The following is a 19,429-nucleotide window of genomic DNA, read 5'->3' as shown; positions in this document are numbered from 1 at the left end:
TACATGCAAAAGAAAGATAACTTTTGGGAAAGTTTTAAGCAGATAGCTTTAAAACTGAAGGACTAGTTTGCGTAGAAACGGATGGACGGACAGACGGACGGACAGACGGACAGACAGACGTACATGGCTAGATCGACTCTCCTGGTGATTCTGATCAAGAATATATATACTTTATAGGGTCGGAAATGTCTCCTTCACTTCGTTGCAAACTTTTGACTGAAATTATAATACCCTCTGCAAGGGTATAAAAATATTATTCCCTTAACGTACAATTTGAAAAGTAGAACAAAAAATGTTTATTGCTGTGCTTTGTAAGGGTAATTATTAACCAGGCGAGCAATTAGATAAATTACAAGCACTTTGTATGTAAAAGCAGCAAAAATTACATTAATAACATTTAATGCTCTTAAGTGAAATGGTTTGGTTTCCAAATGGAACTGCATCCTTGATTCTCTGCTCTAGCCTACGTCAGAAATCAATTAAGATAAATTGCGCGACACAAGGGCGATAGCTAAAGTCGGAGATATAACTATAGAGACTGCAAATCAACTTAACTCAACGACAGAATCATTTTAGTCTGGCAGAAAAGGCGCATGGAAATCGTATCGGCATCATGGTGCCACCATCAGTATAGGGAATCGTACTTTGAATACGTTAGTAGTAGTTCTATGCCCGTAACGAGGAAAATTGTTCCGATTAGGTGTTAGTGCATCTCATTAATGAAATGTCCTTGTGGCAACCTAAAAACAATTGGCGACTTAGTCACAGGCAAATGGAACTTGCCGCCTTTTAGGCGCCGCTTAAATTTTCGCACGCCAACATATTGTGGTCAGGTTGTTTTACATAACAAAATTTTGTTTACCACTTTCCCGATAATTGATTAAGCAACTTCAGATTCCTTTTGTTGTGTTTTTGATCATCATTAACAGGAGAGTCGATCTGTCTGTCAGTCCGTTTCTACGAAATCTTGACTCTCAGTTTGAAAACTATCTAGATGAAACTAGATGAAATTTACTTATTTGCAGATATAATATTCGGTTTTTCAAAGTTTGCTTACTTTTCTGTTTTTTGTTAACAGAGCTGGACTAAAGTAATAAAAATTAATTATCAATCTATAATTGCACATAAGTGTGTTCCCGTGCTATTAATTCCAACTAATTTAATTTTATTAAATCACGTACATCAGTACGCTTTTAATAAATTTTTGTGTTTCCTTCCATCAGTTCGTTTGTCTCTTTCATAACTAAATTTCTCTAGTTTCTATATTTTCCACAATGCTTAACAAGATGTAACATATGTATGTATATCCTATTCAGACACGTGCAACTGTGTCACGTACAAGCCGAATTTTTCTACATTATCCAAACAGTAGGCTCTTGGTCGCCCTTTTGTCTTTTGCATGTTCCTAACGATGCAGACGCATAACATAACATAATTAATATTTCTTATATTGGTTTTACGGCGAAGCTATTTGGTGAATGTCACAAATAAAAAGCATGAATTTCAGTCAAAAGTTTGTAACGCAGTGAAGGAGACATTCCCGACCCTAAAAAGTATATATATTCTTGATCAGCATCACCAGGAGAGTCGATCTAGCCATGTCCGTCTGTCCGTCCACTTTCTACGCAAACTAGTTCCTCAGTTTTATTATATATTTTTATACCCTTGCTGAGGGTATTATAATTTTGGTCAAAAGTGTGCAACGCAGTGAAGGAGACATCTCCGACCCTCTCCTTTGCACGCATTATAAAAGTCTATAGCTGCCATATAAATGATTGATTGGAAATGCCATAACTTTGATGTTTGTAAAGTTAGGAAGTTGTGATTTTCTATGCGTTTTATTTTAATCCGACTTACCAAATTTCATAAGCTTCGGCCGACTATATCCTATAGCTGTCATATAACTGAACGATCAGAAATGACATAGCTTACAAAATATTCTGCAAGGGTATATCAACTTCGGCTCCGCTCGAAGTTAGCTTTCCTTTCTTGTTATTTATATATGTCGACACTACAACTTATAGTATTTTGGCGACTTCTACAGTTTTGACTTGAATTCGATTATTAGATTTAGTTTAAGGCATTCCATTCAGAAGAGCACCGGCAAACTACTTTGGAATAGCTCTGCTCACGCTTTCTAGCTTAAGAATCCGATCTTCCAACATCCTTTCCATAATTTTTCCCAGTGCAGGTAGATGACTTATTGGCATCTACTTCGGTGAGCCGCCCAGGCTTGGGAATAATCGATATGACTGCAGATTTCCATGCACTTGGCTAATGACTCAGCCTCAAAACTACAGGACTAATACAAGACTTTTAAGGGTTTTATTGGGAAGAGCTTTTTAAATAGGAGACTTCGGGGTGACCTGTCTTTTTAATCGATTCCATAAAGAGTAGTTGGCCAATGCATCTGGACTTGCATTTTCCAACATTTGGTCAAAGTGATCTTGCTTGTTCTTCATTAGGATTTTGCTTAGACGATTTTATAGCCTTTCATATATGTTGTACATTCGTATATCTCGTGTTATTGTGTATTCCCGATGAACTTTTCTTTTTAGTTGAATGAGAACTAAAGCATTTTTGGAACAAGGTTGCTTCTACTTTGGTTGGAAAAATGAGTTTGGTTTTTTAAAGCAAATGTCGCAGCCGAATATATTTTTTTTCATAAAGAGGTAAAGTCATGTGCAAGATTATTGAGTGATACCCTATTACGTTGAAAAAGTCTAGAGCTCTTGATGTAATTCCGATGTTAAATATCCGACTTGTGACCTTCGTCTACTCACCTTTTATAAATTTAATCCAAATTCCTTCAGCTTTATTGTCCATTCTCTCTCAGTTTCATAGCCTTTCCATTACAGTAAGACAATTTTTTATACCCGTTACTCGTAGAGTAAAAGGGTATATTGTATTCGTGCAAAAGTATGTAACAGCTAGAAGGAAGCGTTTCCGACCCTATAAAGTATATATATTCTTGATCAGGGTCACTAGCCAAGTCGATCTAGCCATGTCCGTCTGTTCGTCTGCCTGTCCGTCTGTCTGTCCGTATGAACGCTGAGATCTCGGAAACTATAAAAGCTAGAAGATTGACATTTTGCATGTAGATTTTAGAAGTTCCTACGCAGCGCAAGTTCAAAATGGTGCCACGCCCCCTTTAACGCCCACAATCGCTTATATACGATTTTAAAAATTTAAATATTTCGGAAAAGTAAAAATGCAGTTTTATTGTGTTTATCAATACCTATCGAAATGTAGAAGAAATTTTTCAAATCGGAATATTCGTTAAAAAGTTATGCGTGATCAAAGTTTCTATCTCCATCTCCCTCGCACTCCCTTTACCTGAGTAACGGGTATCTGATAGTCGGGGCACCCGACTATAGCGTTCTCTCTTGTTTTGTATTTATGTGTCCACCTTTTTGTTCAATTTGTTTCGCCGTAAATTTAATTTGCAATTTCTCTCTTTGACGAGCAATAATCTTTTCGTTTGCTTTGCGGGTGAGGAACCTCAGCCCAATCAATTGGATTTTCATTGGATAAAACACTCATCCTGTCAGCCATCAGCAATCGTTTCTTTCTTTCCCCACATAAATGGGGTAGGTGTTTTGAGGATAATCGAAGGTCGTTAAATTGGTCCGTAAGTCTAGTTTTAAGATCAAGCAAAAAAAAAAAAAAAAATACTTTTCGTCGGGGTTTCTTCTCACCCCGGTATACAAATCGTCAAACCACCTGAAACTAACCAAAAAGAATACAAAATTAAATCTTTTGACTCATTTGTTGTCAGAGCAGTGTGCTTCTACGATCATCTATGGTTTGAGAAAGCAGCTATGAACAAAATAATTATCGTCTTGCCAAGATACTTTAGAATATCTTTTAAGGGTCCTTTCTTGCGTCAATGTTTATTCTTTCAAGTGTCCTCCTCTATTGCCACAATACTTGCTCTCAACATTTTCGTTTTTGTTCAATTGTTCAAATTGATTTGTTTACAGTATATCAACATACCCATCTAATTGACAGTCAGTTTGAATAAACTCTCAAATCTGGATTTCCTAGTTCTTACAAATTTAACCAGAGCTAATCCAAAATGTTGTTGTGCGAGGTTTAACTTGCCTTAACATACAATTTTATTTACATTATGGACTTTTTTCGCCTTAGCTACCTCGCATCTCAGACGTGTTTTAACAAATCACACGATTCGGCCAAAATAATGTTGTCTCAGTCGCAAAGAAATTAAACAATAAGAAATACATGAATGAAGTCAGCTTGAACAAACTAAGCTATCAAGAGCTATTAATGAAATCTTTCTTCAACGGGTTTCAATCAGCCAACTATCATGTCCTTGACCATTTCGCCAATTCAATTTTTTTTAAAGTAAACTTTTAATTTTAAAGTTTATAAATAATATATTTTGTTAAATCGTGCAACCACAGATCTTTGCAGTAATGATCCAGTTGCTTGATAGCTCTCAAATGATATTAAATTTAGTGGTCACATCTGTAGTACATTCTTAAAGGTCCTTCTCGCGGTTAGCAATTCAAACAAGGATGACTTTTGCTTTTAATGTGCATGCATTTTTTGGGTATTTTAAAGTCTTTCAAACGGAAATTCTTCAATCTTGATACACATGTAAACCAAAATGTATTAAAACATAAAATATTTAATCATAATGTCTGCACATCTAACTAGTACGGAAGTACGGAATTATTTTATTCATCAAAAAGTAAAATTTGTAATATTTTGAACACCCGTCAATAAATGAGTACGAATATCCCTTAGTCGGGAATCCGACTATAGTGTTCTTTCAGAGATAAATGGTCAAACAGTTATCGAAAATATTCAAAACGAGTTGTAAGCAATGTGTTCTAAAAAACTAAACTTTTTTCTAAACATGCTTTCCAAAATGTGGCCCTGCTCTTTGGAATTAAATAGTGTCAAGGAGATCTGCGCCAATAAAGAAAAATAATAAGATTCGTTCCAAGCAGCCGCGGCTCAGCAAGAAAGTCAAATTTATAAGTAAGTATAACATATAATTTTTTTTTAATAATAACACTTGTTTACAGTCAAAATATAGCATGAAGATTCATATCAATGATTTGTTGAAGTGGACCCCTGGATTACGAAAAGGGATATAAAATTTGTTTTCTATTGGCAATTTTTTTTTTGATTTTTTTGGGATTTGTGGCTTACGAATTAAGCATATGTGTTTTATTTTTCAACTTGAATGATGTATCTGTTCGTTATCTTTAAATAACGGTACATTTTAAAAACATCATATAAATAGTTTAAATTTCGATTTCCGATGTGATGTGACTCATTCGGTTTTTTTTTGTCTGCCAATAATAATTTTAAGAACAAGAACGAACGTTCGTTCTATTGTTGGCTACAAAAAAATTTTAATTATTGTTATATTATTAATGAATGAATAACATGATTTTTACCTGGGTTGGCAGATATGACTGATATACGACTAAGCATAAATTATTTTATGATTCCTTTTCTTTAAGAGTTATTCATATATTTCAAAATATTCTATTAACAGTGCTAAAGTTTAATACAATCTATATATTAATCAAATCACGTAAAGATTAATAATTTCCTTCAATTAGAAGACTCCCTTATTAAACCTTACTAAAATAATCGATGAGCGGACTTTCGGAGTGCGGCGCCACATTGACGAACGTTTCGGTATCTGGTTTCATAGATTGTTTTAATTTTACCGGCAATCCACCCCACATGTATGTCGTACCAGCAGAACCTTACTCCACCTTGCATGCTGACGACTAATAAAGTAAACGTCCGTTGGCCATAAAACAATCTTAGGCACACAACACACACCATCAGATCCGACCTCCATAACAAAAACTACAATGGCGACTCAGTAATTTAACCGCTCGTTAAACTGGACTGCGGTGTTGCATGATATATAGAAACTTTATTTGTGCTAGTTGGATATCCGAAGTCTCACTCATAGTACGGAGGAAATACAAAAAAAATGGAGGTGTGAGTTTCGCGATCATACTATTTTTATACCCTTGCAGAGGGTATTATAATTTTGGACAGAAGTTTGTAACGCAGTGAAGGAGACGTTTCCGACCCCATAAAATATATATATTCTTGATCAGGATCACCTCCTGAGTTGATATAGCCATGTCCGTCTGTCCGTCTGTCTGTTTCTACGCAAACTAGTCTCTCAGTTTTAAAGCTATCGAATTGAAACTTTGCACACACCCTTCTTTCCTTTGCACGCAGTATATAAGTCGGAACGGCCGGGATCGGCCGACTATATCCTATAGCTGCCATATAGCTGATTGATCGGAAATGCCATAACTTTGGTGTTTGTAAAGTTAGGAAGTTGGGATTTTCTATGGGTTTTATATTTGGCCAATCAATCCGAGTTTGGTTCCTAACTTATAAAAATTTAAAACAAAATTGTTTATTAGTAAAGATGTTTCTAAAGGTAACTACGGTGAGTTATTTTTATACCCTTGCAGAGGGTATTATAATTTTGGTCAAAAGTGTGCAACGCAGTGAAGGAGACATCTCCGACCCTATAAAGTATATATATTCTTGATCAGGATCACCTCCTGAGTGGATATAGCCATGTCCGTCTGTCCGTCTGTCTGTCCGTCTGTCTGTTTCTACGCAAACTAGTCTCTCAGTTTTAAAGATATCGAATTGAAATTTTGCACACACCCTTCTTTCCTTTGCACGCAGAATATAAGTCGGAACGGCCGGGATCGGCCGACTATATCCTATAGCTGCCATATAACTGATTGATCGGAAATGCCATAACTTTCGTGTTTGTAAAGTTAGAAAGTTGGGATTTTCCATGGGTTTTATATTTGGCCAATCAATCCGACCTACCAAATTTCATAAGGATCGGCCGACTATATCCTATAGCTGTCATATAACTGAACGAATGGAAATGCCATAACTTTGGTGTTTATACCCGTTACTCGTAGAGTAAAAGGGTATATTGTATTCGTGCAAAAGTATGTAACAGCTAGAAGGAAGCGTTTCCGACCCTATAAAGTATATATATTCTTGATCAGGATCACTAGCCGAGTCGATCTAGCCATGTCCGTCTGTCCGTCTGTCTGTCTGTCTGTCTGTCTGTCTGTCTGTCCGTATGAACGCTGAGATCTCGGAAACTATAAAAGCTAGAAGATTGGCATTTTGCATGTAGATTTTAGAAGTTCCTACGCAGCGCAAGTTTGTTTCAAAATGGTGCCACGCCCCCTTTAACGCCCACAATCGCTTATATACGATTTTAAAAATTTAAATATTTCGGAAAAGTAAAAATGCAGTTTTATTGTGTTTATCAATACCTATCGAAATGTTGAAGAAATTTTTCAAATCGGACCATTCGTTAAAAAGTTATGCGTGATCAAAGTTTCTATCTCCATCTCCCTCGCACTCCCTTTACCTGAGTAACGGGTATCTGATAGTCGGGGCAACCGACTATAGCGTTCTCTCTTGTTTTAAAGTTAGGAAGTTTGGATTTTTTATGAGTATTAAGAATGCATCATATGAATAATTTTGGAGAATATAATTTACAGAGTATTCTGCAAGGGTATATCAACTTCGGCTCCGCCGGAAGTTAGCTTTCCTTTCTTGTTTTATTCAATTTTTGGATTTTTGTAACATTTTGAAGTGTTTTTTTTTGAAGGATTTCCCGATTTTACCATTCTCAAATCCTTTTAGACTGTGTTACTTTCTACTGTCCATTTAGAAAATGAAAACTTCGGAATCAATTTTTGAAGTTTTTTACAATATAATTAAAATTACACTATGCTATCGTTCTCTTACTCGACTTTGCGCCAAATATAGAAAAACATGGCTCCTATTTACTCAGTCTAAGAGGACCTCAATTGCGCCAGTAATGCACAAAATAAACAAAAAGGCAGAACATAATAGTGGAAAGGGCAGCAAATAGCGCTACGAAAACTATAAAAAAATCTATAGTGCATTGACCTTTTCTATACATATTTTTACGGCAATTTCGTTGTGTTTTTTTTTGCCCGACTGACTTTTGATTTCTTCTTTCTAAATAAATAAATTTATTAATAATCACTTAATAGAACGTTTTTAGAGCCTGAGCTGGTCGAGTATATAGGAAAGATATTTGCAGAAATAAATACTTAGGTAAGGTAAAAAGTGTAATTTTCATTTAAATTTTTTTCAATGTAAAGGTGAGAATCAAATCTAACAAATTTTATTAAAAAAAATTGTTATTTAAATTTAATCTATAGACTTAAAAGTTTCTTTTTATTAGCACGATATACATCTGAAGTAAGCAGTAACAGTAACAAACAAGAAAGGAAAGCTAACTTCGGACGGAGCCGAAGTTGATATACCCTTGCAGAATATTCATATGATGCATTCTTAATACTCATAAAAAGTCCCAACTCCCTTACTTTAAAAACACCAAAGTTATGACATTTCCAATCGTTCCGTTATATGGCAGCTATAAGATATAGTCGGCCGATCCTTATGAAATCCTTATGAACCCATAGATGATCCCAACTTCCTAACTTTAAAAACACCAAAGTTATGGCTTTTCCAATCGTTCAGTTATATGGCAGCTATATGATATAGTCGCCCGATCCGGCTCGTTCCGACTTATATACTACCTGCAATAGAAAGACAACTTTTGGGAAAGTTTCAAGCAGATAGCTTTAAAACTGAGGGACTAGTTTGCGTAGAAACGGACGGACAGACGGACAGACGGACATGGCTAGATCGACTCTCCTGGTGATGCTGATCAAGAATATATATACTTCATGGAGTCGGAAATGTCTGCTTCACTGCGTTGCAAACTTTTGACTGAAATTATAATACCCTCTGCAAGGGTATAAAAAAGTCTCAAAATAGTTGTTAGAAAAAAAAATTTGAATGAATGTTGTGGAAAACAGTAAGCCACAAATATTTCGAAAAAAAAACAATTTTCTTAAGTTGGTAGTCAAAAAGCTTAATTATTAAAATTGCTTAGCAATGGGTAAATCAGCAGTTTTGTTTCAAAGCGAATTGTGCTTTAAGAATGCCTTAATAATTATATATGTATATAGAAAAGAAGGCCATTACAGGGGGTGTTTATAACCTGACCCAAAAGTTTCCAACGGGATTTAGAGTATGTAGGCAAATCAGACTTAGCTGAACAATGTTGACAAATGTTGACAAAGATCCATTAATTGTTTTCAGGGAAATCCATTTGTTGAGTTGATTTAATTGTATAGCTGTCATACCCACCATAATGATACCCGCAGTTAATTCTTACAGTGCATGCTGTCTTTCATTTTGGTATGACTAAATGGGTTTTAAAACTTCGGCCTGCGGAAGTTATAGCTTTAGTTCTAAAAAGATCGACAACATGTAAAAATTGCACTGATCAGTAGAGGGATTGTTCAGTAATAAAATGGAAAGTGCGCGATTAATCGAAAAAAATGCCAAGATTTTTTATTTTCAGCCCTATGCTTTTTAGATGTTGTTTAATATGAGAATTGTGTTGGGTTGTTTACTAACTTCTAACAATTCAGTTCGATCTTCAGCTGGCAAAACCAAAAATCCATATTCAAACTCGAATCAATCCCTGCAGCCACTCCCTGTTTCCAGCTTAGTTTCTCTTGCCCAATTCATAGGCCGTTCGTTTTGGTGATGATGTCGAGCTCAGCTGGCAACCAAAACCAATTAGGGCCCTCAACTTGACTGCCCCATTGGCGGTGCATTGGGCGTTTGCTTGCCAGACGACTGTCGCCGGAAACTAACAACAACATAGAAGCGACGGACGCCGTTTGTTTTTTGGCTGAGCAGCATATACCAATAAGTATGCTACACGACAAACTTCTGTAGACCAGTCCCAAAGGACTGTGAGAGTGTGCAACATTTTTGTGCCGCATGGTTGTGGCCCTTTGCCGGTTTCATCACAGTTTTAGACACTCCGTTCGTCCATTGGTTCAGTTGCCAAGCGAATATCTGCGCGACAACAGCTTCGTGAGAAGGACTAAAAATATATTATTTTAAAATTCTTTATTATTAATTCGTACTACCGTGTTTGTATTATTGTCTGTGATTCACAATGGTGGCTATCGATTTACGTTTAAATGGTAAGTCAAGTTGTTGGCTTGACCACTTTTATGAAGTAGTTTGTTATAAAACGGACAGGAGGCAAAATAATATATTTTCCCATGGAAAAATTACACTAAGGTCACTATAATTAAAATCACCCTTGTTTTATGGAAAAATGTTAAATTTCAAATGAAGGCTATTAACATAATTTGCTAAGAACTCCACTTCCTATTCCACACTCACCAAGCTTACTTTTTCAACGGTTATTCTGCTGACTCATGCAAAAAAACAATTTAAATGCAAGTTAAGCAAGAAAGAAAGCTAACTTCGGCAAGCCGAAGTTTATATACCCTTGCAGTTATTACAAAACGGGTACATTTCGATGTATATTCCTATATTACTAAAAACAATGAAGCTATGTCGTTTTGCGCTGGATTTGGCTATCGTGTCAATGGCAGCTATATGATATTGTTGTCCGATTTTAATTTAATTAAAACCGTAATTCTATTATATTTAAATATTACCAACTCCCAAGGAATAATAAAAAATTAAAAACAACAAAGTTATAATTTTTTTGAATTTTTTCCGATTATTCCTATGGGAGCTATATGATATAGTCGCCCAATCCGGCTCGATCGGACTTATATACTACCTGCAACAGAAAGACAACTTCTGGGAAAGTTTCTAGCAGATAGCTTTCAAACTGAGGGACTAGTTTGCGTAGAAACGGACGGACGGACAGACGGACAGACGGACATGGCCTCTGCAAGGGTATAATAATTTAACACAACATTCAAAAAGGCAATAGTAACAAGGACGGAAGCTAACTTCGGCAAGCCGAAGTTTTAATACCCTGGCCGACTTTGTTGAAATGGCTCAAATTGAAAAGGAAGCGAAAGGAATAGGGTATACATAAATAAACTAGATTTGCATTGTTTCATGTCAAATGCTTTTATACTGCAAAAATTTCATATAAAAATATAAAAAAAGGGATATTTCCGCAGCTTTTAACAATTCTACCTACAGAAACTGTAAGATATAGACGTCCGATCGGCAAGCGCTTTTACCCTGATCAAGATATGCGTAAATAAATAAGACTTGAAAAAATTTATGTTAATAGCTTACACACTGCACGAAATATTCTGAAAATCATCAAATTTTGACCGATTTCACCCTATTGTTCCAATGGGAGCTATAGGATATAGACGTCCCTGATCAAGGTATTCATAAAAAAACAAGAGAGAACGATATAGTCGGGTGCCCCGACTATCAGATACCCGTTACTCAGGTAAAGGGAGTGCGAGGGAGATGGAGATAGAAACTTTGATCACGCATAACTTTTTAACGAATGGTCCGATTTGAAAAATTTCTTCTACATTTCGATAGGTATTGATAAACACAATAAAACTGCATTTTTACTTTTCCGAAATATTTAAATTTTTAAAATCGTATATAAGCGATTGTGGGCGTTAAAGGGGGCGTGGCACCTTTTTGAAACAAACTTGCACTGCGCAGGAACTCCTAGAATCTGCATGCAAAATGCCAATCTTCTAGCTTTTATAGTTTCCGAGATCTCAGCGTTCATACGGACAGACAGACGGACAGACAGACGGACAGACAGACGGACAGACGGACAGACGGACAGACGGACATGGCTATATCGACTCGGCTAGTGACCCTGAACAAGAATATATATACTTTATAGGGTCGGAAACGCTTCCTTCTAGCTGTTACATACTTTTGCACGAATACAATATACCCTTTTACTCTACGAGTAACGGGTATAATAAGATTTAGAAAGATTTATGTCAATAGCGCGAAATATCTTCCATTCCTGCAAGTTATATCCGATTGTTCCATCCGATCGGTGCGGTTTTCAAACTTGATCTGAACTTGAATTATATGAATAAAGAGAATAAACATTTTTTCCATTTGCTTTACTGTTTTCTTCATAATTCGCTCCGAAATGTGAAATATGCAAACATGTACTCACTTTTGCACCCCACTGTATATGACGGAGATCCCTCATTTCTTTCCACTTTTTTGTATAATTGCACAGCAAGTTCTGTTCGTTGCAAGAGACGCTTCCCAACTGACTTCAGTAACACAGAGTTCTGTCTAATTTCACAATTCCTGCAATGTATATTGCCCTCTCTGTTTCTCTCATTCAGTCAGCGCTCTACGATCAGACCATGATACAATAACATAAGGTAGTCTCGTCGGAAAATTTTGGTACCCTACTATTAAAACAATGAGTGCGAGTGAGATGGGAACTGTTTAGTAAGTAAGTTATTGTATCATGGATCAGACCATGTTCAGCAGCAGAGTGTGTCCCTTTTTCTCAGCTACTGTGCATTTTAAAACTACTAGCGACAATGAGTCGCCACACAAAAGCTGTACGCACACCTACAATGGGCAAACTAGCCATTCTATGTATACTATCCGTCCGTCCGTTCATCTGTCTGTCAGTCTCTTAGTTTTCAAGCTATCTGGATAAATCTTCCAGACGATACTTCATATAGCTTAAACAACAATCGGAAAAAAACTTGTAAGCAATATTATCGCTCCGAGAAATAGTGATATTAATATTTTGAGAAATTATGTTTTAGTTTGGATCGATCACTTCATATACATATGTAGATGCTAAGGAACAATCGGAAAAATATATAAAACAATGAAATAAATTATTAATCTTTGGTTTTAAATGTCATACATTCGAGAGAGAGAGTTAAACAAAAATATATATTTTAAAATGAGCAATATTTTTTTAATCTCACGAATACATAATAAACGGCAATTTCTGATTTTGGATACTTTTAACGTTAGTGGGGTGTACGACTTGATATTAAATTTTCTGATACAATAATTTGTTTATTATTTCTAAGACTTCGCAAATGTAATGCTTAATATAATGCTTATATAAAGGCAAGATCAAAAAAATTGAGTTTACTTTAAATTTGTAAAACAGACTTTTCATTGATATCAAGATTTGCAAAACTTCCCTTTACTTTTAAAAAAAATCAAATGATTTACTCCATGTTATAAACTCAACAAGACATTTGCTTTTTCTGAGTTTTTCTGCCTACGGAATAATTTTGTCCTGTATTGTTTTTTTTTCTATCCGTTACTGTCAATAAAATACTTTAAATAGATGGAATTTTTTTTTGTCGACTTATTTTTGTCTCTATACTTCTGGCCTATTTTGGTCTGGCAGACGAATTAGCAAGCATTCATTAAAATTTATTTAAGACTCCACTCTAAAAAAAGACGCTACCGCTTTAAACAGTCATTTGTTTAAGTTGTTTAGTTGTCCTTTCATTACTATAGAAATAAATATCCTAAAAATCCCTTTTTAATCAAAAATGTTTTTTAATTAATGGCATTTTATTTTTGATTGCTTATTTTACAAACCAGGTCAATAGTTCGATAATAATCCTATCACAGTAATACTATTATATGGACTGTCCTTTACTCAAAAGCTTTTTAATATTTAGCAAAAAAAAATATTATTCGAAAAGTTAAATCGGTTTAAGTTAGTTTCTTAATTATTTAAGCGCCCTTTTATTATTATATTATAAAAAATATTTTGACATAAAGACACCATAAAAAATGCCCTTTACAAGTAGCAATTATATTTCTCACACTTAAGATAACGCCTGCTATTCTTGATTTTGGGTTCAGTGAATCGGTCGGCGGACCGAAATTTAAGCAAGGGCAGCAAGTTTAAAAATGACGTCATATTTCTTTGATGGGGTAAAGACATGTTAGGGGTGACTGAAGTTCACCCTAAACCACAACCATCCGATGCACCCCAAATGCACAAGTATTGAATTACTCTAACCATCTTCCCCTACTCTCTTTTGTCCATAGCCACAGAGATTCGATGCCAGGAGAAGTCCCGCGGAGGATTGAGCTATGAGGTCATCCTGGCCGAGCCGGCACCCAACGTGGCCGTTCCCAAGCGACCGGTGACCCCCGGGAAGAACGTGAGCGTTGAGGAAATTGAGCAAAAGCTAAAGGCGGCAGAAGAGCGTCGTATTGTGAGTCTACACACATTTAAATCTCCCTGCTAATTAAAATCCTAACTACAACCTATTAAAAAAACATTTTTTGGATTTTGATTTTTCAATGTGCAGACTTTACTCTTATACGCTTAAAGAAAAGAATCATTTTTAGAAGCCAAACTTTGTAGTTCGGTACTTTGCTTTGGTATGCCAATTTTTGGTGATATCAATATGTTTATATTCCCTTTTAAATAATAATTGAACAAACATTTTTTAAAAGTCTCCCAACAAAGTTTGGTAAAAATTCTGTTCAGCGCGTAAAATAAAAAATTGTTATGGCCTTGAAGCGGGTTAATTCAGTCAAAAGTTCGCAACTTCCGACCCTTAATGAATATTTATCGTATAGCAATGAAGTACAGTGGCTCACAGCTTAAAGTATGCACTTCAAACCCCTAACTTCAAACTTCTATAGTGTTAAAACTATTGGGCGTACTGCATCAAATGTGGTGTCAAATTAAAGATGATATTGTTTATATTAAATTAGTGACTTCACTTATTGTCTACTTTTTCATTTTATAACCAAAATATAACAAAATAATAAAATACTGCTTATTTCTACCTCACAGCTTATTTTATGCAGCACCAAAAATATAAAAATATTTGGAAAGTATATATTTTTTTTGTTTTTTTTAGTATTTAGTGTGGTAGCCTTTAGTGTCTATTACCGCTTGAAGCCTTTTTGGCATCGAATCCACTAATTTTTTGTCAGTTCGGCTGATATAATGCTCCTCTCTTTGAAAAGAGCATCCTACAGCTGGTTTTTGTTCGAAATGGAGTATTTTCGAATATTATTCTCCAAAATTGCTCACAAATTTTCGATCACGTTTAGATCTGGAGATTGAGACGGCGGAATCCTGTATGTCCGCTGCTGGTCCAGGAAAACTGGACTTTTTTGAGTCTACAAAGGACAAAATGAAATATCTCAATATTCTCAAGGACAATTTGTTGCAAAGTGCGGAGGATCTGGGAATAAGGTCAAATTTCCGTTTTTATCATTACAATGATCCAAAGCACAAGGCGGGTATTGTGCAGTCTTGGCTGAGCTACAACTGTCCCCATGTGATGATTCCGCCGTCTCAATCTCCACAGCTAAACGTGATCGAAAATTTGTGAGCAATTTTGGAGAATAATATTCGAAAATACTCCATTTCGAACAAATACCAGCTGTAGGATGCTCTTTTCAAAGAGAGGAGCATTATATCAGCCGATCTGACGAAAAAATGAGTGGATTCGATGCCAAAAAGGCTTCAAGCGCTAATAGACACTAAAGGCTGCCACACTAAATACTAAAAAAACAAAAAAAAAACAAGAGAGAACGCTATAGTCGAGTGCCTCGACTATTAGATACCCGTTACTCAGCTAAACAACTTAATATAAATATGCAATTGCAACTGTGGACAATGTAAATACATACATATGTATATGCTTACATACATACACACATACGCCATTGTTTGACTCAGACCTCCAATTTGGCTAACTTGATTTGATTTGCATAGTTCTTGGGATATAGTTCGGTATTGACAAATGAAAACCATCGCAATTTCCTTTAATAGCAATCCTTATCGAGAATTAACGTTGACTCTGTTGAGCACCTCGGCCAGCTGTTCCAAAGTCATCCGTTAGATGGCGCCATGAAAGGCGGAAATGTAGGCGCTAGCCAGGCTTAAGCGTTTAATGGGTTTTTGGGCGTTAGAGTGGGCGTGGCAAACTTTTATTAGGCCAATCGATAGGTATTGACGAAACAAATTCATATCAATTAAAATTTTCATAATAGCATCAAAACTGTGGCCACAGCTTGTGGCTTGTGGGCGTCAGAGGGGGCGTGGCACCATTTTGAAACAAACTTGCGCTGCGTAGGAACTCCTAAAATCTACATGCAAAATGCCAATCTTCTAGCTTTTATAGTTTCCGAGATCTCAGCTTTCATACGGACAGACAGACGGACAGACGGACATGGCTAGATCGACTCGTCTAGTGATCCTGAACAAGAATATATATACTTTATAGGGTCGGAAACGCTTCCTTCTACCTGTTACATACTTTTGCACGAATACAATATACCCTTTTACTCTACGAGTAACGGGTATAATAAATACTTTCCAAATATTTTTATATTTTGGTGCTGCATGAAATAAGCTGTGAGGTAGAAATAAGCAGTATTTTATTATTTTGTTATGTTTTGGTTATAAAATGAAAAAGTTGACAATAAATGAAGTCACTAATTTAATCTAAACAATATCATCTTTAATTTGACACCACATTGCAGTACGCCCAATAGTTTTAACACTATGGAAGTTTGAAGTTAGGGGTTTGAAGTGCATACTTTAAGCTGTGAGCCACTGTACATATCTGCGAAATGAAGGTTTTTTAAAAAGTGATGTTGTTTATCGATGCGATCGTGAAGCCCGTCTTAAATGAGTTCCTAATCGTTCCCATATAATCTTACCTGTTTCAGAATCAACTACCCTAAAATGATCAGATACTACTCATTAGTTTTTGTTCAGTACACTTTATACATATGTACGTGTTACTCTTAGAGTAAAAGGGTGTATTACAATCGTTAAAATTCAGACGTCTCAGACCTAAAAAGATTAATATTTTTGATAAGGATCCATGGCCGTCTGTTTCAAATTTTGACTAGATCTACTATAACGTCCACAAATCTGGCGGCTTAAATATATGTACATATATATCGGGGGCTCGTTTGGTGACGAATTCATTTTTATTTAATTTTCAAAGCAATTTTTATTTAATTTGCCGCAAATCGAGCTGACCTCCAAGAACGCAGAGCTCAATTTTTCCAATTCCTTCTTTGCTCCTGACTCTGTTCTCACTCAGTTCGCGGAATACGATCAGACCTCACTCAGTAGCAGACACTCAATTTCCGAGACTATGCTTCTTTCCTGCTAACTGCGCATTTATAATCCAAAGTTCCAAAATATGTCTCGCCTATGCGTCGCCTACTTTAAATGACGTTCTAGGAAATGCACTTACGCAGCGAACACACACTGACCTACGAAGAACATGTACTTGATCTCCGACATATAAGTTAATTTCCAGGATAATAAAAACCCAAAAAATAAGTTTTGAACGTTTGATTTATTCGGAGTTCAATTTGAGACTGATTTTATTCATTTAAAAATTCCCTGATCTAAGCTGTGGGTTGGGGCAGCGACGTCGACGTCGCGGAAGAGACCGCGGCGGTGGCCTAGTTCTGGTGGAGCGGCTGAAACTGCAAGGTTTGCAGAATCGGCATTTTGGTACTGCGCTGTGGCTGCTGACCGGATGCGTGTGTTTATGTTATTGAACTTGGGGGTTCTTGGCGTGTTTATGTTATTGAACTTTCGGGCTCTTGACCGTTGTATTGAAATGTTGCAATGTTGCCATCGACAATGTTGCAATATTTCTCGGAAAAAATGTAGAAATATTTCTGTGATTAACTCTCCCTCCTTAAAAACCTGCTTGTCCTCAAGAGGTGTTAGAAATAGGGAATATTATTAAATTCTGGTATTATTTTTTTAGGAATTTATAATATTAGTTTTGTTGTTTAAAATTTGTGGAGGCGGTTCTTGAATATGTAGGATTACTTTTTCTTTTCTGTGAATACAGTTTTTTAATACGATCAATGCAAGAACAATGGCGCAAATTAATGTTACTGTGGTTATTCGGTTTATTGTAGAATCATTCTGTAAGGTTTGTAAGTGCTTTCTATTTTTGATATGTAGAGCTTCCAATGCTTCTAATGACAGAATTTGAATGCGTTGTGCTTGCAATGGGGTAATTTGAATTCGTGGGATTTCGGGTTTCATTATTACTTTTTCTTTGTTTGTAAAATTTTTTCCATTTATATTTATAGTTTCGTTTAAAAAGGTAACCATGAAAGTTCCTCTGAGTTGATGTGAAATATTGTTTGAAATTAGGCTGCCGTTAAAGTCATTTAAGAGTAGTATGCCATCGTCTATTTCCTCTATTGGTTCAATGTGGTCCGTGTTAAGATATAATTTATGGTTCACAGCACTTTAGTTAGAAATATAAACGCACTGGTTTTATTTTAATTTATAATTTATTTTTATTGATACTTCGTTGTCTTGCCGTCGTTTCTAGACTGCTCGGCCTATATTCTATTTGGGCTTAGCTCTATGTTGCGCGGTCGGCGCTGTCGGTCAAGCCGGCAGCGACGCAACCGCCTTATATATTAGCTTATGTTTATCTCTGAGAACGGTGCCCAGAGAGAGAGAATGGAATGTTATGTGCATACATGGATATATTTGTTGCAGTCGCCAAGCTGTGGGAATAAACTGGCGCGACTTATCACTCGCTGATGGCGTGTGTGGTCAAATTACGTTTGCACTTGAAGAGTGCTGATCCTGCAGACTTGGCTAACATTGTTGCCGATGGTACAGTGTGTACTCTGTATGTATGCACACTACATCTCCCTCCTTTTAAAAAATAACGTAATATATGAAGTTATTTTATCATAATATATATATATATTCTTAAAGTCTTAAAAGAAATTATATTTTTATTTTTTCGTTTTGTTTGTTTGTCTGTTTTTTTTTTTTTATGTTTTGATTTGATGTTTTTTTTTTTTTTTTTAATGCGAATATATATTTGTATTTATATATGACATTACAATGGTCATACTAAGTATCAAAAATGGTTTATTTGAAAATATAAGAATATAAAATGTCAATAAAAATGTAATAAAATTTGATAAAAATTATAAAATTGTAGTTAAAAGTAAAATTACGAAATATAAATTGGAAATATAATTGGAAAATGTTGTTGTAAAGTTCCTTCTTCTTTTTTTTTGTACCCGTATGGTTGATCAGGCCATACGAGATAACAAAGTATTTATACATGAACAATTTTAAGCCTATCCTTATGAACAACTTGTTTTTTATTTTTATCGCTCATTACTACTATGTTTTCATTTTCTTTTATTTCTACCACTTTGTAAGGGCCTAAATATTTGTTATCTAATTTATGACCGGTTTCATTTCTTAATAAAACCTGGTCTCCTATCTCTAACTTAAAATCAATAGTGTTTTTGTCGTAATTAGATTTTTCTTTTTGTTTATTTTTATCTAGCATAATTCTTGCTCTTTTGTAAGCATTTTCTAGTCTAAATTTTGCTTCTTTAAGCCTAGTATCCTGATCGACAAACGATTACGCTAGCGTAAAAACATTAATCTTTCCAGTGTGACCAAAAGTTTGAGAGTTCATCAGATTTAAGCGTGCTACGGTCGTACTGTCAATCAGCTGGGTTTGTTGACAAGCAGTTAAAATTCAAATATCGTATT

General features: G+C 35.5%; 1 protein-coding gene across 7 annotated transcripts in view; it reads left to right on the top strand.

Moving 5' to 3' along the window:
- The window catches only part of LOC108040678 (stathmin), an 87,618-nt gene that overhangs the window by 42,511 nt on the left and 25,678 nt on the right, over positions 1 to 19,429 (top strand). For 4 of the 7 annotated variants that reach the window (XM_044460290.1, XM_044460291.1, XM_044460293.1 and 1 more), the window contains 2 exons: positions 4,924 to 5,007; positions 13,930 to 14,099. The exons of 2 other annotated variants lie outside the window; for them this stretch is intronic. In XM_044460290.1, the coding sequence (XP_044316225.1) occupies positions 4,924 to 5,007; positions 13,930 to 14,099 (254 nt within the window). The remainder of the gene's footprint in view (positions 1 to 4,923; positions 5,008 to 13,929; positions 14,100 to 19,429) is intronic. One more of the 7 variants, XM_044460292.1, reaches the window with a different exon arrangement.

The sequence above is a fragment of the Drosophila rhopaloa genome, unplaced genomic scaffold (assembly GCF_018152115.1).
Source record: "Drosophila rhopaloa isolate 14029-0021.01 unplaced genomic scaffold, ASM1815211v1 contig_2, whole genome shotgun sequence".
Classification (NCBI taxonomy): Eukaryota; Metazoa; Arthropoda; class Insecta; order Diptera; family Drosophilidae; genus Drosophila; species Drosophila rhopaloa.
This window is presented reverse-complemented; position numbering and strand designations above follow the sequence as displayed.